Genomic DNA, 22,270 nt, shown 5'->3' with positions numbered 1-22,270 from the left:
TTCTTTCTCATATGAACCAGTGATGAAATTACAAATTGTGAAATAAGAATATTTTTAATCCATGAAAGGCTTAAAAAAAATATGATTCTTCAGAACCAAAACTAGCTGAAATAATGTCATCCTTTAACAGGTAATTAACAGAACAGATGACTTTGTTTACATAGCGTATTTGCAGGAAAGAGAAGATTAAAAGTCCCAAAGGTTTTTGACATGATCCCTAATGAATCTTCTACACAAGAGTGTTTTTCTGTATTTGTATAAAGTAAAAAGGAGATGTCCTGAAATATAAACATCAGATGGAAAATTTAGACTGAATATCAGGACCAGTTGCATGAATCACATGTATTGGTTGAGATTGTAGCAATTGTCTTTGTGGGTATCCAGAAAGTCTTAAACTTAAATCTTTCACTTAAAACTTGAAGTATAAACCTGATGTGAAAGTTTTCAGTCAATGCTCTGAGGATCAAACATTATCAATAGGTAATCATAGAGTAATGGGGAGAATGAGGGAAGAAATCCCTACTGGAAGTACTCCGTAATGCAGTAAAAGATGAAAATTAGTTGTTGTTTCCTTTGGATACCAATGCAAACATGAAACACGTAATTTAAAACTATACTACTGGCATAATGCTGCATTAATTTAGTAAGCTTGGGACTATGCAACTAGTCCATGTACTGTATCAGGGTCCCAGTGCAACACTAATCAGCCTAAAGCACTCAGACAACTGCCTGATCATTCTTTCTTTACCCCTGTTATTCGGAGCTCTGCTTGTACCCTCTCCCTTTGAACATCTTGTAGCAAACGGCTAATCCTCCCATTTCCCCTTGACTTCACAGGGAGTTCTGAGTGCTCTCCAATTTACAGACAAGCTCAGCACCTTGCAGAATCAGCACCTTGATTTGGGGGGCTTAAAGACAGCAAGACCTAGCAAGGCATTTTCTACATCTTCTTTCCAAATAGTCATTTAGAAATGTATAAGTGTTAGAGAATGATTTTAGAAATGTTAATTGTGTTAAAGAATGGTTTTGTTTTTGTGGGAGTTGTATATCCAAAGTTCATGCCAAAAATTCTATTTCAGGATGTTGTGTGGACTGCCTACATATAAACTTCTTTACATGTCACTGGCTTTTTATTTTTCATAAATATATTTTTTGTCTTTTCCCACCCCTAAGATGATGTTGGAGCAATTCCAATAAAGCATTTTCCAAAACATGTTGCAGATTTACATGCAAGTAATGGTTTTTCTGAAGAATTTGAGGTACGGCTCTATGACGTCATCTTTCTTCTTAGTACATACAGATAATGTTACGTTTAAGTGCCTGGAAACAAAGAACTGGGCATTACATTCTGACTTGGGGACCAATTTCATAAATGCATGTAAATATGAGTACTGTGAGCCCAGTAAGGACTGTTTATGCATAAAGACTAGGGAGCTTAAAAGCTAACAGGACCGGGATGCGAATGGGAACGTTTATTACTGTGATAAAATAGTAAATGATGGTGTGAATAAACTATGCAAAGATAATGCAATCTATATGGTTTGTCAGATACAGTTGTAGATCTAAAGCTTTTCCAACACTAATGCCAATTTAATTTTGCAGAAGCTACCCACATTACTTGTTCCATTTACAGAGAAAAAATAATTGAAGTAATAATGAGTACATGTGGCAAGACTTTTGATTAACAGGGGAGCTAATGTAGTCTTCATGTGGGGTAGTGGAAACTTTACAGTTCCTTTCCTAAAGTATATGGCTCATAAGACGTATTTCAAAATTTTGAAACATGCTCTCATCATTTTATGTTACTATCACCATATGTAACTAATGAACTTCATTGTTTTTCACATTCATATGCATTACGAGCAATTTAAAGATAGATATGTTCTAACCTAAATCACATAAAATAAACGTTAGAAACCCAAACTCTGTAATTAAAGCTGTGCTATTAAAATTCTTGACAAGTGATTTCTAAAAAAATCAAGTTTTTAATTGATCCCTATTAATTTAAAATATGATTGTAATATTCCTGCTGCAAAACCAACAAAACTGAAAGTAAAAAATTTCATAGTTTTGCAGCTTTTGCTTTTGCTTTTGTTTCTCTAGCCAATGTATTGTGACCTAATGGACCAAAAATTCCATGTCATTCACCTAACCTTCTTCATTAGCATTTGTTATCCAATTCATTTAACATCCAAATATCCATCTGATTGTGGGACCAAACTGGTAAATACTTGTGCATGTCCAGTACATGTTCATATGTCACATGTGTGCATATGCACCGACAGGACTGGGCTCCAGCTAGACTGGCTGTTAATAACAGCAGATGTCAAAGGACTGTGTGTAAATACAATGGTAACAAGGTTCTTTCACTACTAGTGAGGACAGCTAAACAGAAATCACATTGTTCATCCTAAATTCTTCTTTTCCTAAAATTGTTGTTTTCCTAAATTACAGCAGTGAACCAAAGACCAAATATGCTACAGCTCACTGAGTTGTACCTGCACTATCTGAAATATTTCATGCTTGCTTTAACTCTTACAAAAACCTCAGTGTCCTCATCATTTCTTGGAGATCCTTCTTGGCATTACAGACTACCCCAGAATTAGTGTCCTGGTCTTTTCTCTATCAAAAAAGAACTTAGAAGATATGCAAAAATTGAAATATAGTCATTGTCTTTGCAGAGTCAACATACATTTGGAGAGTACAGGGGTGGTTCAGGTTTTTTATTTATATTACTATAAAACAACTCGTATTTAAAATCTGATTTTCAGACTGGTCATATATATATTCAGACTTCTCATATATATATTTAAATAGCTGAAGGTGATTAATATTAAAATAAATCCTAAAAAGTGTTGGGAAACATTATTATAGTACTTTTAGTAATGACAACGTATTTCCTAGTTAACAGTGTGGACCTTATAAATGCTTGAGTTTCCTGTCAGTTAAAGCGATCGATGAAATAAAATAAATTAATTTTGTGAGCCTTATAGATTTTGTGCCTGTCTTCTCAGTCCTGTCTCTCTCTTTATAAAAACGTTGGGTTCATTGAGAAGCTGGTGGCAGACAGAGGGCTGTCGTGCTGCCCTTCACCAGCGTGCCATGAGGCTGCCTGAGCGGCACGCTGCCCTGCTCTGGTGAAGGTTTTACCGCTGAATGCAAAGAGAGCAAGAGCATTCCACAGAGAAACTAATGCAGTTATAAGGACCAATAACAAATCCAGTGAACAGTTAAATATGTAGATAATCTGGCTAAAGTCAGTGATGTTGCTCATATGTATAAGCTTTCACCAGCCTAAGGTCTAACATTAAAGCTAAAGATAGGAAAACAGATGCCAGTATTTTAACAGGAAAATTACCTCTTTCTTCCTTTAAGTCAAAATATTTAGCGTTGTTGTTATTACGGAGATATATATTGCATGACCATAACTGTTTTCCATATAGTAATTGTAATTTATATAAACACTTTTATCCATTTGTTCTGTGCTGTGGAATTTGATTTTTTTTACTTTTTTTGCATTCATTCCCTCATTAGACACTGAAAGAGTTTTATCAGGTAAGGAATTATTTCACTGCATTTTTTGTTTTTTTAGCAATGAAGTAGTTGTAAAATATCATAGATAACTGGGTGTAAGGTTGTGGTTCTTTTTGTGATGACTTACTGTATTTTAAGACTTTTTTTTTATCTTAATACTTACTGAAGTGTGACATACTTTTTTTTTTTTTTTCAGGAAATCCAGAGCTGTACTGTAGATCTAGGTATTACATCAGACAGCTCTAATCATCCTGACAACAAGAATAAGAATCGATACATAAACATTGTTGCTTGTAAGTAAATGCATCACTTGGTGGTTTTTTTAAGAAATAATTATAGACAAATATAGATTTGTATGTTATTAGAAGGGAAAAAAATATACCTCTACTCTGAAAGCAAATGCTCGGAGAGGAGTGGCATGAGATTTCACATCTCTTCAAGTTAGTCCTCTGGCATTCTGCTGCTTTGATGAGCATGTGTTAGCAAGACGTATTTGTGTCTTGGTGACCCAAAGGGAGTTTGGAGATTTCATTATAATGCCATTATAAAGCCAAAGAATCTGTGTTTTGATTGCCAAAATTAATCCATCTTTGATCTGGAGTAATGATGATTTATCCTCTCTGGGAGCTTCACAATCCCTGGATATATTTACTGCCATATATAAATATAAACGTACTGATTTCCTGTTGCATTGTGCCCTGCCACAAGGTAATAGATCAGCTTCATTAGCCAGGACACATGTTTTCCCATTGCATCGCCCTTCTTCACTACCCCAGATTTTTTCTTTTCTGAAATACATCTATTCAGTTTTGTTAATCTCTTTGAAGCTATTGCCTCTGGGCTCTTGATATATTTTTTTTAACTCTCTATAGTATTTCAACTTGGTTCTGATAACAAGAAACTCTAAATTATATATATGTTCAGCATTCAGCATCACTAGAGCTTAATAGAAAAAGAGACAGAATCAGCCCATCTGGCAGGAGACAATGTAAACCAGCAGCAAGAAATCCCATTCCACCTGGCTGAAGATACCTCTAGAGAGACAGAAAGTCAAGGATTTTCCTCTGCCACTCTGTGTCTGTACCTGATCATACAAAGGTGCTAACCAGGGGCTTTTCTATCAAAGGGCAGTGCACAGGCAACCTAGGGCAGCTCAAGTAGCAAGAATTGTCCTGTGCAACTGAATCAAGTCTCTAGTCCTTATAATCACTGCAGGCTACAGAAAGCTTCAGTTCCCCCTGAGGTAGCCACTGCTGAGGCTCTTCAGCTGACCAGCGTCTCCAGGATCCCATCGCTCTCCAGTCTCCGCTCTTTAACTTGGAATTAATGTGCCTAAACACTGGTGCCTACTGTCATTTGAGATATCCCACTGTACAGGCTTGGCAGTCATGACACAAAACTTAGAGGAGACCCATGCCCCTTCACAAGCAGCAGGTGGAGGCTGTAGGGGAATATGTCACAGTGCCTAAAATGACCCCAGGTGCTACTGTTCAGGCAACTAAATTCTGACTCCCTTGTATCCTTGGATTCATTAGTTTATTTTTCTGCAAACTAGAATTTTGAATCTGATTCATACGTAAGCACGTGATGTTTGCAGTTGTGATTGTCACTGTATTAGTCTTATGTATTGTGAAAATCCATTTCAGTATTTTTAAAAAAGATTTCTTATAGAAAGAATATAATTCTTGCAGAAAACTATGCTTATTTTCTCCCTTGTTTTACTACAGATGATCATACTAGGGTTAAATTAGCACAGCTTGCAGAAAAGGATGGAAAACTGACTGATTACATTAATGCCAACTACGTTGATGTAAGTGCCTTTTTCTATCTGCCAGCCTATTCGTCTGTCAGCCTTTTCTGTAAAAACCGATGTATGGAGGTGAATAGACTTAATTAAAAAAAAATAAGTATCACAATATTAAGGATTTTGTTAAAAAAACCTTTACTGATCTAAGTTAATCCTACAAATTTAAAGCACAGGTAAAACTCCAATTCTTTCCTGAACCCATCTTGATATTGTAACAGCTGCAGCTTAGTGAAGAGCTTTATGAAACAAAAAATGTTCTGTCACATCTGAGTCGTTTTAGAAGCATTTGGCATCTGAATGTTTGTTCTTTTATACATTTTTGGTAAATGGTTAATTCTTCTGTCTGAGATAATCTCATGAGAGGAAGATGCCATTTGGCTGAGAGCCTCACTGAGGTACCATTTATTCAGTTTTTGTTACCTAGTAATTTACATACGAATGATCTTGATTCATTTTTTAAACCACTATCATAACAGATGTCTCATAATCACTATCATGTCAACATTCTGCCATAACACAGGCACTTGAACATATATCCTATTTGTTGGAATGATAAACATTGACATAACAGTTGCATTCATATGTCATCTGGTACCACAGGGTTTCTGTGATTTGGATAGTTATAAATTCAAAAGTGCTTAAAAGCTTTTGAGATTCTTTAAAAACAGATATATAAAATGTCACGTACTCCTCCCAACCTCCTTTTGCTCGCGGACTGTGATTTGACAAGTGTCATTTGTTATATTTCAATTTAGGGCTACAACAAGCCAAAAGCCTACATTGCAGCTCAAGGGCCACTAAAATCGACAGCAGAAGATTTCTGGAGAATGATATGGGAACATAACGTAGAAGTTATTGTGATGATAACTAATCTCGTTGAGAAAGGAAGGGTATGAGTGCCTTTGTCTATTACTTATTTCTCTGATGCTCATAGATCTACCTCTAGCAGACTCCTTTCTCTCGTTTAAAAACCTGTTTTAGGCATTTATTGAGCAAAAAGCAACAGTTTGTAGTAGTTGTTTGTACTAGGATTGGCTATAGAAGTATAAAGTTGAGGATTTGCACTATGAAACTAAAGAAAACATTTAAACTCAATTGTCAACAACAAGTCTTGAAAATACCATATTCTAACTACAAAAAAAATTGTCTTATACTTAAAAAAGGACTTCTTGTATATATTTAGGAGTGGCCAGACTGTGCCACATTCTGCTAGCAGTCTGCTTTCCACCATTTTCTTTCTCAGGGGTGCCCTAGACCCTGGAAAGAAGAAGGCCGTAGTTCAGGCTGCTCCCTGTTAACATCCCGTGGAACCCACAGTTCCATTGTTACTACATGACTAGGTGCACATTTGTCCAGTGAGACAAAATGAGGTCAAAACCCATCACAGGATGTGTGTGTTTCTGGTTATGTGGTGGGAGTATGTGTGTACCCTTGGGTCACATGGAGAGACATTGCATCACACTTGCCACATACTGGCAGCAATGCCTAAAATGCATGTAAGGCTCATCATATGACCTGTTAAGCATCTATCAGATGATACAGACACAGCAAATGCAAGTGAGGGCTACGCTGGGTGTACCACTTCATTTGGAATACCATGCTATAAACATGTACTCTTCTCATGCTCCTGGAGAAGGCTATATGGCTACCCAATCATATGGCTGGACATCACAGCTCTCTACTGTATATTCTGGCCGTGCACAAGCTCACTCTTACCCTCACTGATCAGATACAAGTATACTCTGGCCATGCTATGAACTAACCAAAAGCCACATACAACTCTACTGACTTGGACGTATTCCTGTTTTGCCTGTAGATTATCTGTTATTTTCTTTAGATTTTAGAGTGCCTATAGAATGGCAAGTTCCACAATATTAGAGCTCTTTAACTCTGATAGTATGATTTAAACCTCTTTGTTGGAGTATTCCAAATAAAGAGCATCTTTTCACAGCCATCTCTCTTTACAACATAAAATAGCCATTATTAGTTCTCTTATGCAGAAGATCATGGCTATTATAAACTGGGGATATTGAGAGTCCCTGTATGTTTTTGTGGTTGACTGTTCTTAAATTTGAACATTTCAGCTTGCTAGTTTGACATTTGTTTTCTTTCTCTTTTTCTCTCTTTTTCATCCACTGTTCTAACAGAGAAAATGTGACCAGTACTGGCCTGCTGAAGGTAGTGAAGAATATGGGAACTTCTTGGTTACTCAGAAGAGTGTTCATGTACTTGCCTATTACACTGTGAGGAATTTTACTCTCAGAAACACCAAGATCAAAAAGGTTTGTGGCATCCTCCTGAAAGCGTAGTTTGGGCAAAAGGGAGTGTTAAAAGTTGTTCCGAATATTTTTTTAAGGCAGTTGGCAGCTCTCTTCTGTTGTATAGGCAAAGCTGAATCCTGTAAGTCTCAGCCAGCCAAGGTGCTTATCAACTTCAGAATTAATTTGACCAGATCAACAAATTTAAGAAGATACTGGCCTGTAGTGTTGTACTGGTGTGAAGTAGGACCATCAGGGAAAAGGCTGTGATCACACTGGAGAGCTGATTTAGACTTTGCCTGCCTGGTGAGCAGGAGGATACATTTTCAGAACTACAGCAGCTAGTCAAAAACATAGTATGCATTAAATCATCCGCCTCAGCTATCAGTTCTTCTTTTTAAGGACTAAATTTTTACACACACATCCCCGCAAAACGGGTGAATCCACGCCTTATTTTGTTCTAATCAGAACTACCGTGCTCTCAGCTCAGCAGTGTGACATTGGCTACTTTGAGGCGCATTCTGAAAGCTTAATTTATTTCAGCCACCTAGATGTTAGACATCTAGTCTCTCAGCCTCCCTGTACTGAAGTACAGCGCTTACTGTCAAGTAATTTATTCTGCCTATTTTAGGAGCCAGTCTTCAAACGAGATGACCGGCTCTCTGAAGGTATCCCTGCCTCTGAGTTGCCATTGAGGGAGGGAGCTTAGAAAAGCAGCCTACACAAGGCCACTTCCCTTGTAGGTCAGTAAAGCTGGGTGAGGTGAATCATTGCCTTTCCGTCCACCCAGCAGAGGTGCAGAGAGGCAGAAATAGCTGGTGACTCTCTTAAGAGCAGCTGGAATTTGTTATCCCTCCAGTGCTCTTCGCCTTTCTCCGCACCTTTCTAAAGGACATTTTTCCATTCAGTGGGCAAACTGACAGGACAGAAGCACTGGCTCTTCTTCTTCGCTTTGAAAGCTGGAATATTTATAGCTAGATGGCTTGTTGTTAACCAAATAGGGTCAACGCTAATTCAAGAACTATCAGGTAAGGAAATAAAATTATGAAGAGTTGCCTTTCAGATGTGGGCTGCTTACACTTAGGTGTTTTTTTCTGTTGCAGGGTTCCCAGAAAGGGAGGTCTAGTGGACGTATAGTAACTCAGTATCATTATACCCAGTGGCCTGACATGGGTGTTCCAGAGTACACGCTGCCCGTTCTCACCTTCGTGCGGAAGGCATCGCATGCCAAGCGCCACGCTGTCGGGCCTGTTGTGGTTCATTGCAGGTGTGGTTTTTACTGGCATAAGGTTCACTCTGCTTTTGTTTTGCAGAAAAAAGAATTTTTCAGTGGTGGGTTAAGCAAAACTTTCACTTTCACAATTAACAATTCCTGATGGAATAAAAGATTAATTTCTTAGCTGATATTTCTGTCCTTGGTAAGACCAACTAATTAACTGTCTGTGCCACTTCTATAAATCTTCATAATGGCTGTAAACAATATGATGCTGCTCTGCACTATGTTCTTTTTTTTGCAAAAATGCTTTTCTTTTTACTTTTTTGCACATTTCTATACTACTCCCTTGATTGCTATGAGCTTACCGGAGACATATATAGCAGTAATTGTTTCATTTCCGCAAATAAATCATTAGGATGTTTTTGGCTCATACTTTCTTTGGTGCAGGGATACTCTGTAATCCTAAGAGGAGCTCTGTCCACAAAAGAAGACTCACTCTATTCCTGGCTGAACTACAACTCTGCTGTTTTTAACATTACTCTGCGCTCTAGCAGTCATTTGCAATGGAGGAGCATTCTGGGGAACGGTTTGAGGTCTGCATGTGCCGCAGTGTGCAGGCAGGTGTTCTGTCAGTGCTCACTAAAACTGGGCAGCTCAGGGAAAATTGGTTAAAAAGGGCTTGTAGGGCCTGGAATGACTTCACAATGCCCGTGAAGGACCGGGTTATTGTAAAATATATAAGCAGGTTCTGGTTTTCCACTGTAGTACCTCACCTTTGATGGAACATTTGGAAAGAGAACCTCCTCATGAATTCTGTCCTTCTGGAGCTGACTCTGAGGAAGCCAACAGGTAAAGTCGTCTCACAAATGCTGCAAATGAAGATATTTTATTTCTGGGATGATCTAATCTGACTGAAATCTGTTTTTAGCTTGGAAAATGAAAATTCCACATTTTGCTTGTTCTGCTGCTATCTACATCCTGCCTGTTCTTGGGAAGTTCAAAATAGTTTCCCCAAAATGCCAAGTCTGAGATCTATGCCAGCAAGCTGAGAGATCAGCAATACATTATAAGTCAATTAAATTGAGTTTTTAAAAAGTGAACAGCGGTAAGTTGTGTGGCTTCAGTCAGACCTCTCCATTGGGTCATAGGTATAACTCACCTCTGTCTGTAGACAGTTGTATTCAGCTTTTAGTACTCCTGTCCCCATGCACTATGGAATTTCAAAGGAGTCATCTCATGTTAGAAATGTAACTTTTATTTATCTTTGCAGGCTGTATGGAGGACACATATGAGGAACGTCATGAACCTTTTTTTAGCTATTTTTATGTTTTGGTACTTTTCATGTTTTGTCTTTCATAACAAGTACCAATGGTGTCTGGTAATCTTTATACTTTTTTTTTGTTCAATAGTGTGTTGATAATCCAGACCTTTCAGTTTTATATCACATTTATTTAGCCAGTTTGTTACAGCAATCTGAGCTCACAGTACCCATGCTTTGTGCCACCTCTGTAGAAGAAATGAGGTGACTGAATTAACACTTATGTGCTTGGGTCTGCCTGTAAGGGACCGTGCAGCCCCAGCACAGTGTTGCTGTCAAGTTACATGTACCAATACACATAATGTTTCCTCGTTAGAAGGGAATTACAACTGACTAATTCCCATATATGATTAGATAACCAAAAATGACGTCTTGCCCTTGTACTCCCTACCCAGATATTTTATGAAAGAACAAGTTGGGTGTTAATCTTACAATACAGCTGTTTTCATGCTAAATGAGTCAGAATTCTTAACAGGAGTGAGTTGATTAACCCTTTCTTCTGCATCTTCCCATTTTAAGAAGGGTTTCAACCATTGCTTGCCCTCTTGGCTGTATCTGGAGAGCAGTAAGCTTTTTCTTTTACAGATGTACCTTCAGCAGCTCTGCCACTTCCTGGCATTTTCCTCAGTCCGGTCTCTTTGAAATCTGTATCTATAATGGGTGGCATAATGCAACTTTCCCTTTAAAGTGATGTGTGTTTCAACATAGAAGAACTTGAGCACATGAACTGTGCCCATATGCCAGCTTCTCTAGGCATACTAGACGAAGTATCCTAATGAATATCAGAAGCCTGAGAATTGCAGACCTGCAGGAAACACCTTAGTTCTATTTCAATTGATACTTTAAAAATCATTTGAGAAAATGATCTTTAGAACTATTCTTGTGCAAAGAAAAAGATGAGTTGAAAAGATTTTTCTTCATTACCAGCCTTGAAGCTTTAGCAAAGTATATCATATACTAAAACAATTTGTAGAGGAAAATCTTCCTTACACACCAGTTTGTTGAAAAAGCTGTGTGTAAGAAACAGTTATTTCAATTATTGTTTTACTTCAGGCTCAAGACTATTTTTTTGTTTTGTAGTGCTGGTGTTGGAAGGACAGGCACATACATAGTGTTAGACAGCATGCTGCAGCAAATTCAGCATGAAGGGACAGTCAACGTATTTGGATTCTTAAAACACATACGTACCCAAAGGAACTACTTGGTGCAGACTGAGGTAAGACTAAAATTTATATAGTGAGTGGCTATTACAGACTATTCTGTTTGCAGGAGGAGAGGTGATACAGTCCTGCTTTTGGCACCGCCAGGCAGACTGGCAACCAGTCACCAGACTGGATTTTGCTTCCCTTGTTTTTATAGAGACATCCCTCTAGGCTCGCTTAGAGCCATGCACTGGAAATTACCTGTCTGTGGGCTGTTGTCTCTTTACTGGGGAGAGCTCAAAAGAGAGAAAGTCTGTATAAATCATGCTTCCCAGAGCAGCACTTTCTTGGCAGGGCATACTTTTTTGCCATAGATTTTTTTTAAGGAAACACCATTGTTAGTTGTTCAGATCTTCTGCCTGATCAAACGGTTGATATCAGGTAATAAAAGGTAGGGAAAAAAGCTGTTTCAGACAGATGATTATCTATAGCTGCTTTAAACTGAAGATTAGCTATAGAATAGTGAAAGACCAGAAGAAAACAATAAAGACAACAGCAGGGCATTTGAAAGTCTATTTCAGGTTTCAAGAACAGTTGGTTAGATGTCCCAGTGCCTTTCAATAGAAAAAAAGTAATCAACAACAGCATGGGCACTTGTTCCAAAGGATGTGAGAGAGAAAATAGAGGATAGCAGTAGGAACTGGGAGTGATCACTTTATTGCAAGAAAGGCAGGGAGAGTCGCATAACAAGCTGACTTGAAAATTTGACTCAAGGCTATGCTTGGATTTTTAACTCTGTTCTGTGAACATGAGATACCACAGGTGGTGGGGATTTGGTATTATATCATTTATGCACTGCATGTGTAGTTCAATGGTGCTTGTAAATGTGTACCGTCACTGCGGAGGGACGGCCTTCACTGTCGAGGATGACTTTTGAGAAAACTCCCCTACAGCAACATGCTGTGAAGAAATACTGATCACATCAGAAGTGGCAGCTTAGCCAGAGGTGTCCAGGGGAATCTGAAAATAATTAGAGCTTGGATGTTTTGTTTTATTTTCCTAGGAACAGTACATCTTCATTCACGATGCATTGGTCGAAGCGATACTCAGTAAAGAAACAGAAGTGCTTGAGACTCACATTCATGCCTATGTGAATGCTCTCTTGATACCTGGACCAACGGGAAAGACCAGACTGGAGAAACAATTCAAGGTGAGCTCTTCGAGATAGTAACATAAAAAGCTTGCAAACTTGAATGACTTAAAAGTAGGTATCTCAGCACAACTTTAATTAGTTTTCTCTATCTAAAATTTAACTGCTGAGCCTAAATTCAGAGCAATTTAACAAATGCATGCAGTCAGTTGGGACAAAAGAATTATTTGCATACTCTTAACAAGGAATTTAAAAAAAAATAATACAAAAGCATAAGAAACAGGCCAGTAAGTAGATTCTGGAAAATCTAACGACATGCCTTTGCACAAAGATCCCAAACGTAAAACAACATTCTGGAAAGATGTTGCTCTGGCAAAAACGTCATGAGCTATATTGGTCAGTCAGCATATTCCCCTCAGTGTACAGCACTGACTAGAAGACAGACTTCACCTCAGCAGGCAATAAGTGAACGCTTTGGTGCTTGTGGATGTAGAGATCAGTGTGTACATGCACGGGACTTTCAGTCACCCAGAGAAAGAGCAGGCCCAGCCAGGTAACAGCCCAGAGTCTATAAGAGAAACAGCTCATTGACTCGTGGGGAGAATGGGAAGTCCAGCTCGCTCACTGAGTCACTTATAGAGGAAACACAGCAAATCCTACCTTTTCAAATGAATTTGAATTCAGAGAAGAAGATCGCATTTAAATGTTTTCCAGATTATGTGGCAAAACAGACTTTGCTTTCCCTAGTTCAATAGGAAATGAATGATTAGAACCTTTCTCTCTAAGGATTTTAATTCTAAGGAGGACTGCATGGGATAGTGTGTATTCTTTCTACAATTAGCTATTGGATCATAAGTAAAAAAAGCAAATAAGTCTGTAGATAATGTCAGTATATAATGACGCTATGAAAATATTAATATATCTATTTTCTGAAGTATGTTAGTTACATAAGCAAAGTAATTAGTATTTCTTCAAGTTAATGAACAATATAGAACAACAGAATAGGAACAACATACCAAAGGATTTCACAGTTTGCTGCTGTCCTGGCTTGAATAATCTGACAGCGTTGCACTGTTGTTTCCTAGGGAAAAGTAGGGACTCTTATCTCAGCTGTGATGTGCTTGGAGAAATAAACATCCCACCTTTCCTACACAGATGAAAGAATAAAACAGATGAAAGAATAAAACAGAGTGTGTAAATATATATAAACACAGAGTGTGCATTGCAAATTGCAGGAGCCATATAGAGCTTCAGTTTCAAGAGCTTAAATATTATCAGAAAGGGACATGTCTCATTCAATCTCATTTTCTTTTGCAAGCTAAAATTACTAGAATAATAACAAACGTGGAGTCTTGTTTTACTGAGGAACTATTTTAGATGAACAAAAATTGTGGTCTAATTCAATTTGATGGAACTTCCCTGGTTTGATATCTGTTTTTCCAAAGCAGGAAGCCTCTTAAAGCAACACATGCCCAGCCCAAAACATCACAGAAAAGTCTTTTGAATTCTTTTGAACATTCTGATTAATCTGGTTGATTTTACTAGCAATCAAAAAAAAAAACAACAAAACAACCCTAAAAACTAGGAAAAACCTGTTTTCCAAACTTATTTCCTGCCTAAGCAGTATATATACAGCATTGTGGTGTATATGCATATATACTCATTCCTTCTTATGCTCTTGTCTATTTGAATTGTATTCACTGAAACAAGTAAATCAATGAGACCCAGATCAGTCCTATTTTCCTCTCACAGGTTTGGGCAGAAAATCAGGAAGCTCCTAACTGGGGTATCTGGAGATGCCTCACATCAGGAGCTATACTGTCTGTACAACAATGCAGATTTTTTCTGCACAGGCATTTACTGGTTTCCAAAACTATTTAAAGTTACACAAACAGCTGTGCAGGCAAAATGGAAGTGACACCAGGATGGCAACAAGCACTGGGGGGCTGGACGTGGGAAGAACAAAAAGTGGCATTTCCTTCAAAGACATGCTGATCAGTCTAAGGCTCAAGAATCATTTGAACTGGTAAAACAGTGAAGAAAAATGATTCTGATGACTTGCTAAGTAGTTTAGCCATATAAGTAGATACCTAAATTTGAGACAGCTAGCCTGCAATACATGCACCCTTCTATTTAATGCAGCTAATGAAGGAATTACTTTTGTACAGTGACCTGATTTTTTTTTTACCTTTGTTGTTTCAGTTACTGAGCCAGTCTAACACACAGCAGTGTGATTATTCAACTGCACTCAAACAGTGTAACAGAGAAAAGAACCGAACTTCATCCATCATTCCTGGTAAGCTGGTTCAAATCAGCTCCTCTGGGTGGCAAAAACTTTCTGAACTGTGTGTCAAACCTTCAGTCTTTCCTGAGCGAGAACTGAAGACATCTGCATTGGTGTGGAGCAATGTTCTGTAAAGTAATTTCAGTGAAGAAATTATTTAAGTACGACACATAGGAAAACAAAATAGATGGCTGGATAACACTTTATCCCAATTGGTGGAACTTAGTGTTATCATTACTATGAGAGCTGTGAGATAACTGCTATAATATATGAGTCATTTCAACAATGTACTAGTGCATTACTTTTTTCTTACAGTGGAAAGATCTAGAGTGGGTATCTCATCACTGTCTGGTGAAGGGACAGACTACATCAATGCTTCCTATATTATGGTAAGTCAGTTAACAGCGTTGGTGAAAAACTATGTCCCATTGTGTAGCTGCTTTCAGAGCTGCCATGTGTCCGAGGTAAGGTGGCCCAGTCCTGATTCTGAAAGCTCCTTTCTTCCATTTTTCACTCTGCCTGAAAGAGTTACTTCCCCCAGGAAGTGTTATTACTAGTTTTAGGTTAGGTTAAGTGCATTGCATTTTAGCAATCTGTAGAACCAGAAATCTCTTCATAGCTTTAAAAACTGGTGAAGGTAAATGCCACCCGTGGAAGGATCTTTTGAGATGAACTAAAAGTATTAATTAACAAGTTATTTTTTAATGCCTGTACTGTAGTTTGCCTTCCTACCTGCTCATCTTACAGAGCTTTTGCAACTGGCATAGCCCAAGGCGCCATAGTTCATCAGCTTTTCATTATCTTTTTGTTCCCTGGGTTTTCTTCAACTCTTTTCCCCTTCATTAGCCGAGAGGGAGGTCTAAATGCCTCCTGGACATTCAGGAAGGAGATGGGAAAGCCCCTACAGTGCTGTTTATAACGTGATCCTTCATCAAGTGCATTAGTGCAAAAGAGCTATCTTTTGTGGTAAGAAGTTCATCTGTGACATTTGTACAAATTAAGAGACCACTTGGAATTTCTGCAGATCTTTCAAGTATTCTTTTATTTGTTTCAGGGTTGCCAGCTCTTCTAGAAGTCTGTTTAATGTAGAACAATTAGCATTTGTGTCTGAGTCAATGTATTTTCATTCCTAGTTGGCTGTTCAAGTCTCCACTGATTTCTTTTGTCTTTTTTTTTTCGTCAAATTTTTCAAAGATTGAAAAGCTATTTCAGTGTAGTTGATTTTATTCTTTTCCTCTAGAAAATACTGTAATGAAAGTTTTATATTCTTCTAATATTCTTCTTGCAGGAAGCCAAAGGAGGCACAAGTCTGCAATTTATTTTCAAGGCTTCTGGCTCTGTCCACTGGAAGCTTCCTTTAAATGTTAATAGTTGGGCATCAGTTCTGAGTCTGTTGATTTTGTTTTGCAGGGTTATTATCAAAGTAATGAATTCATTATTACCCAGCATCCCTTACTACACACTATCAAAGATTTCTGGAGAATGATATGGGACCATAATGCCCAGCTAATAGTCATGCTTCCTGATAGCCAGAATATGGTAGGTTTCATGGGCGATTGTTATGGGTTTACATATGAATTTCATTAGTATTACCATTTTGAAATATACAGGATATGAGACAATATCTTGGATTTTGAAAAAAAAAAACAATTAAAAATCAATAATACTGTACTGAGTGTAAAATCCCTGAATTCTCTAATGGAAATATGGAGATCCTTGTCTGAGCAGATCACAACTGGCATGAGAAAGTGTTGAATCATTCCTGTATAATTTATAAAAAAAGCCAAACAGCAGAAGTAACCTTTATGCAAGGTTAGTTTTTGCTCCAGGACTTTTACTTTAGTTGTAATGTGGCTTCTTCAGCCCTTATTAGGTAAGGGGAGAAATATGAAGTTTTTTCTTGTGCTCGTCTCCTAAAGTTACAAATGATTAGCAAGGATTTATCTGACTCTAAACAGCAAAGGAAGATCAAGTGTTCATCCTGCATGTGTAATTTAATAACAAATGAATATGTTTTTCACTTAGTAGAAATGCAGGAATATCTGAGAGCTTTTAGGTTGGTACTTAGAGAAATCTTGAGGTGTGAGAGGGCATCCTGTTTGGTAATGAGTTTGGAGGAAAGCCATGCAAATGCTTTGGAGAGTCTTGCATGATTGGAAAAACATCTACAACCAAGACAATGGTGGGGTTTTTTCCTCTCATAAAGAGTTTTATGAATGTTACACTTCCTATAAAACAGATGGATTTTTAAGTTAGCCCTTGTAATAAGGGAGGTTGTTTTGCCAGGAGGTGCTGGTTCATTATGATCCCAGTAAGAAAGGCACTCAGACTTTGTAAAGTATCATTTAAAATGCTATTTATTAGACCTAACATGATAAAGGAGAGCGTAGCATAGGTAATCTTACATCCCTTCAGATACTGGGAACCCCAAGTTGTGCAGCATTGAACGTATCGCTGATCAAGGTACAACACGCTATACAGCTCCCATCCATGGAAGGGTTACCCCCATTTTGGCTATTCAAGCTATTAAAGGATTTTGTTAAAAGAAAACAACCCTGTTCATCATTTCTGCTGTCAAACAGAAAGGATGTTCTTATGAGAACTTCTTGCTGCACTTGTAGATAACGCCAAGGCCACTCAGGTGGCGTAATCATCGGTACAGAGTGGGAGCTGCCTGCGGGCTCCTCTGTTACAATCCCCCAGCTAGGTTTCTCACATTGCCGTGGGCTATGGGCAGCACAGCACAGCCTGAAGGCCAGGCTGGACCTGTTTCACAGCACAGAACGTGTTGGCTGTTACGTGGGTCACTGTCTGCACAAGGTACAGTGATCTCCTGGTCAGGATACCTACAGAGATGTCTGAAAACCATCACTAGTGGTGTTTATAATCCCACTCAAATTTTCATTTGTCAATTTAAATCTAACTGGCTGCATTCATTACATACGTGACACATTATTTATTATGCTGGACTAAGTTTTATTTTAAGAGCTCAACATTACTTACTTTTATGGCTCCTTTTTTTTTTTCCTGGAGGCTGAAGATGAATTTGTATACTGGCCAAACAAAGATGAGCCTATAAACTGTGAGAGTTTCAAAGTTACTATGATTGCTGAAGAACACAAATGTCTGTCTAACGAGGAGAAGCTCATAATCCAAGACTTTATTTTAGAAGCTACACAGGTAACACTGTCATAAACGTGTAACTCAGGATTTGATTTGTTAAAGGTAATGCCTACATTTTGTTACATTTTCTTTGGTAAATGAGTGGTAAAATTCCGTGTCCTTGAAGCACCCAGGGAGGGAGTAACCTCTATAGGTAATGCAGTGGCACAGGGAATAGCGTAGTCCAACCTCCACAGCAGTGGGATTCTGTATCTGGAGGCTGGAACCGGACTGGAACAGGGTGAAGGATGAGAATAAAGACAGTCATTTTTTTACCAAATTGATTTATGCTTTTTTCACCCTTTTAGGATGACTATGTACTTGAAGTGAGGCATTTCCAGTGTCCAAAATGGCCAAATCCTGATAGTCCTATTAGTAAAACTTTTGAACTGATCAGCATCATCAAAGAGGAAACTTCCAACCGTGATGGACCCATGATTGTACATGACGAGTAAGAACTGCAGCTTTCAGTTTGTTTTGGTGTTTTTCTGTAGGACCATCCTTTCACCTCATTTAGAGTGAAAGCTGCTGAAACAAGGCACAAACTCTGCACCTAACAATAGTGCTTCTGTTTCAGCTACAGCAACAACAGAAACATTTTTATTTTATCACACTTCAGTGTTCTCTTTTCAGTTCTATCGTTTTGATACTGCAGATGATTGTCGAGTAGGGCACTGGAGAAGAAATCAATCAGGGATTCATTGTCTATTATTGAAAGAAGTAAGACTATTTAGATGAGGCACCTTACCCTACTCCAGCTGTTTAATAATGGCCAAAAATACTGAAACACTGAAATACTGAAGGACCTGAGGCCTTCAGGATTTGCTTAGAAGAGGATTGTCAACACAGCTCTAAAACTGGCTTTTAAAGACTCTCCAGAAATTGTAGCCAGGTGCTGTGAAGGTTGTGTTAAGGCACTGCTGGGCAGGCCTATTTCGGAAAGCATAAAGATCACATGACGGAAATTTATCTTATCATTTCACTCTGGATTTTCTATTTTCTCCAGCTGTAGAAACTTGATCCAGCTTGTAGACTTTCTTTTTGTGTTTTGGTGTTTGTTTTTTTTACTTTACAAAGGCACGGAGGGGTAACAGCAGGCACTTTCTGTGCATTAACAACACTAATGCATCAACTGGAAAATGAGAACTCAGTGGATGTTTACCAGGTAGCGAAGATGATAAATTTGATGAGGCCTGGAGTCTTTACAGATATTGTAAGTAATAAGCAAAATGTGTGCATATTTTTTTTCCTATGTGTGGTATTATTAGTGTGCTTAGATCTCAGGGCAACATTATTGAACCATTAGCATCTTAGTTTCTGCGTGAGTTAATCAAAAGTGTTTTCCAGAGGTGCTGTACTGGACCTGCTGCTTATTCCAAAACAAAGTATTTCCCATGAAAACATGTTATGTGGTTATCAAGTGGTCATATTCAAAATGCGCAGAGCTGCCGCCATCATCATAAAACCTGCACTATGTCATGTAAATGAAGGTTTTAATTCAGCAGGAATAAATTTGTGCTCCAAGTAGACCCTGAAGTAGTTACCCTAGTTTTCCATTTCAGGATGGACTTTGATCTTCCGCGACCTGTTCAATGGTCACTTGACACCATTGTCACTGTCGCTTAAAGAAAGAAAAAACATCAAAAGTATAACAAATAAGAATTACTTAATAAGTCAGCGTCATAGAAATGAAAATTCATCACAGAAATTAAAAACTACAAACCCTGCCCCTTTGGCCACGCCACTACAAATCTGGCTCCTGTAGAGCTACAATGGATGTAATACGGAGAACATTTTGAGTGAACCAGTAGAGTTAGCATTATCACATTTTTGCCAGCAAAACCAGGACATGACACGGGATTGGCAGATGACTGTGTCTGCCCCTTGCCCTGCTCAGCTAGCCCAGAGTGAGGTGCCTGGCAGACAGTGGAGTGAAAATGGGAGCTCTTCCCACCCCAGCAGCACCATAAGGACCTTCATTCCTCTTGCCTCAGGAGCCTCCAGCAAACACCTGGGCCTTTTATCTCAGATTTCCAGTTTTCCATCCTCCTACTGCAAATTTTCAGTTTCGTTACTTTCTACCCCGTACCTCTTAGTCCAACCTAATAGTCCAAACCCCACTCTATTTATTCAGTCTTCCTGTTCCCCACTCCTTCCATCACAGAAATTCTTTATCCTTGTATATCCATCCTAGAACCCAAAATATTCCTCTGCCCTTTCAGAGCATCCACTGTTCCCTGGTGCGGCACAGGTGCCTGCTCTCCTCGCACAGAGCATCCAGCTGTTTCCTCCCTGCCAGCCCACGCTGCGATCCAGCTGGCTGCTGGCACTCCCTGCGTCCCGCCGCACCCAACTGAGACCCCCCCGCTCCCTCTAGGCAGTGAATCTTCCCACAAAGTCTTGGCTCTCCTCCTACACTTGGTCTTCAAAAATATAAACAGTAACTGCAAGTACCAAAAAGAAAAAAAAAAATCAATCTACCTCGATGGAATTCAGAGGGGAAAAATGAGAATATATTCAAGGAGGGAAAAAAAGCCAGCAGACCAACAGTAGCCCTCATCTTGACCCCATTCAGTCCATGGGAACTTTCCGTTTGACTTTAACAAGGACCATGTTCAGCACATGGTATTTCTTTGGAAATACAGTTTTCTCCCCTACCTGTACTGTGTTCCTTAATGTTGTGCTTTACATTGTGTACAGAGGGAGCCATTAGTCAGAAAATTAATAAAGCTGCTAAGTAGCACAATAAATTGTGGAGCACAGTACATTAACAGACTGACACATCAGCTGTTAATTAATTTTGAGTAACAGTGCTACAAGATAATCGAGTGTTACTATTTCTGACAGCACACTGACTGTCTCCTCTTTTCTTCCCCAGGAACAGTACCAGTTTCTGTACAAAGCTATTCTCAGCCTTGTCAGCACGAGGCAAGAAGAAAACCCATCAGCATCTATGGACAGTAATGGCTCGGCTTTACCCGATGGAAACGCAGCTGAAAGTTTAGAATCTTTAGTTTAATTAACACGTCAAATTAAACACACACATACCTACATCACGCCGGTTACACCTAGAGTTTACCGTTATTGTTCTCAGTTTTATACTTTGGGGGGAGGGGAATCTGTCCAGTCACTATATATATATAAAAAAATCAGATCCCAACCGTTGCTCAAACAGTCATTTCTTTACATATGACTTTACTGCGGAACTTTTATCATTAACAATGTGTGCCTTTTCTTGAAAGATTTCTTGTAATACGTTGTTACGTCTGGACTAACTTGATTGACTTTTACAGTGTTTCTAAGAATTGAATTGTGGTATGTTTTTTCAGTATTAGGTTTTGATTTATCTGGCTTTACTTTTAACTTAAAATTATCATATTTATAGATGTTAGGGGTTTCTCAATTACAAACATGTCATGGGTTTAGTATTTGATTTATTTGCTGTATTTATAACAATTTACAATTGCTAGAAATGTAACTTTTAATATCGTAGAATGTAAATAAAATACCATTCTCCATAACAGTCAACATTTTAAGACTTCAGTTAGACATTTAGAATAGTAATCTGATACTTAACTGTAAATACTGCTACTTCTGTAGTGATCCATGGACCAAATTTATATTTATAATTGTAGATTTTTATATTTTACTACAGAGTCAGTTTTCTAGTTCTGTGTAATTGCCTTGTTAAAATGATGTAGTCCAGGACGTTTTTATTTTAACAAAGTCTTCTGATATATAATTGTGCATCTTAAGCAATTAACCTTCATATAGCTGCATGTGATTTTAACTTTTTGTGGGAAATAGAAAGCATTTGTTTTGAAATGAGAAGTTTTTATGAGAATAACACCTGTACTTGGCATTGTTAAATTGTTTTTACCTATGGCATTGCAAAAATAAATATAAATATTCCAGTCTGTGTTTAGTGGTCTTCCACATACAGTAAAGAGCCCACAGTGTCTTGTAGGGGAGCTTTTACTTCCAAGAGCAAGGGCTCGAGGCTGACCTGGAGGCGGCTGCTCTTCCCGTGGAATCTGCGAGTTCAGAAGACACTTTTGGAAAACTTTTTTGTTATTTAATCTCTGTTCCGCTTCCAGCCACACCTGTAGTGTCCACATTAGCTCTTTTTTTAAGCCTCTCCTTGCACGTCTCCCAGTCTGGTTGCCCACAGGCTAACAGGCTGTCCCAGGCCTCCAAATTGCCTTAATTGCCCACTGACATGCCACACTCTCCGTGCTGGCTTTGCTTCAGATCATTCATTCAGCTGCTGAGCTCTTTGCTGCCTCCTTTGGCAAAGCAAAAGCCAAACTCTGGGAAGCGATAAAGCAAATAATCTCTGCAAGAACAGAAAGAAAAAGTTTCAACTTGGCCACTCAACTATTTTCTGTAACCTTCTGAA

The 22,270-nt window shown here is 38.5% G+C and overlaps 1 protein-coding gene across 7 annotated transcripts in view; it reads left to right on the top strand.

Annotated features, from left to right (window-relative positions):
* The window catches only part of PTPRZ1 (protein tyrosine phosphatase receptor type Z1), a 143,379-nt gene extending 121,591 nt beyond the window's left edge, over nucleotides 1-21,788 (top strand). For 2 of the 7 annotated variants that reach the window (XM_074598459.1, XM_074598120.1), the window contains 17 exons: nucleotides 1,174-1,259; nucleotides 3,535-3,555; nucleotides 3,731-3,827; nucleotides 5,262-5,344; nucleotides 6,097-6,231; nucleotides 7,489-7,623; nucleotides 8,703-8,866; nucleotides 9,581-9,664; nucleotides 11,214-11,349; nucleotides 12,339-12,485; nucleotides 14,628-14,721; nucleotides 15,025-15,098; nucleotides 16,120-16,248; nucleotides 17,743-17,889; nucleotides 18,180-18,322; nucleotides 18,949-19,084; nucleotides 20,750-21,788. In XM_074598459.1, the coding sequence (XP_074454560.1) occupies nucleotides 1,174-1,259; nucleotides 3,535-3,555; nucleotides 3,731-3,827; nucleotides 5,262-5,344; nucleotides 6,097-6,231; nucleotides 7,489-7,623; nucleotides 8,703-8,866; nucleotides 9,581-9,664; nucleotides 11,214-11,349; nucleotides 12,339-12,485; nucleotides 14,628-14,721; nucleotides 15,025-15,098; nucleotides 16,120-16,248; nucleotides 17,743-17,889; nucleotides 18,180-18,322; nucleotides 18,949-19,084; nucleotides 20,750-20,890 (1,952 nt within the window). In that variant the 3' untranslated portion in view covers nucleotides 20,891-21,788. The remainder of the gene's footprint in view (nucleotides 1-1,173; nucleotides 1,260-3,534; nucleotides 3,556-3,730; nucleotides 3,828-5,261; nucleotides 5,345-6,096; nucleotides 6,232-7,488; nucleotides 7,624-8,702; nucleotides 8,867-9,580; nucleotides 9,665-11,213; nucleotides 11,350-12,338; nucleotides 12,486-14,627; nucleotides 14,722-15,024; nucleotides 15,099-16,119; nucleotides 16,249-17,742; nucleotides 17,890-18,179; nucleotides 18,323-18,948; nucleotides 19,085-20,749) is intronic. The other 5 variants (XM_074598546.1, XM_074598291.1, XM_074598634.1 and 2 more) reach the window with 3 other exon arrangements.
* The last annotated feature ends 482 nt before the right edge of the window (nucleotides 21,789-22,270 follow it).

This window comes from Larus michahellis, chromosome 1 (genome assembly GCF_964199755.1).
Source record: "Larus michahellis chromosome 1, bLarMic1.1, whole genome shotgun sequence".
In the NCBI taxonomy this organism is placed as follows: Eukaryota; Metazoa; Chordata; class Aves; order Charadriiformes; family Laridae; genus Larus; species Larus michahellis.
This window is presented reverse-complemented; position numbering and strand designations above follow the sequence as displayed.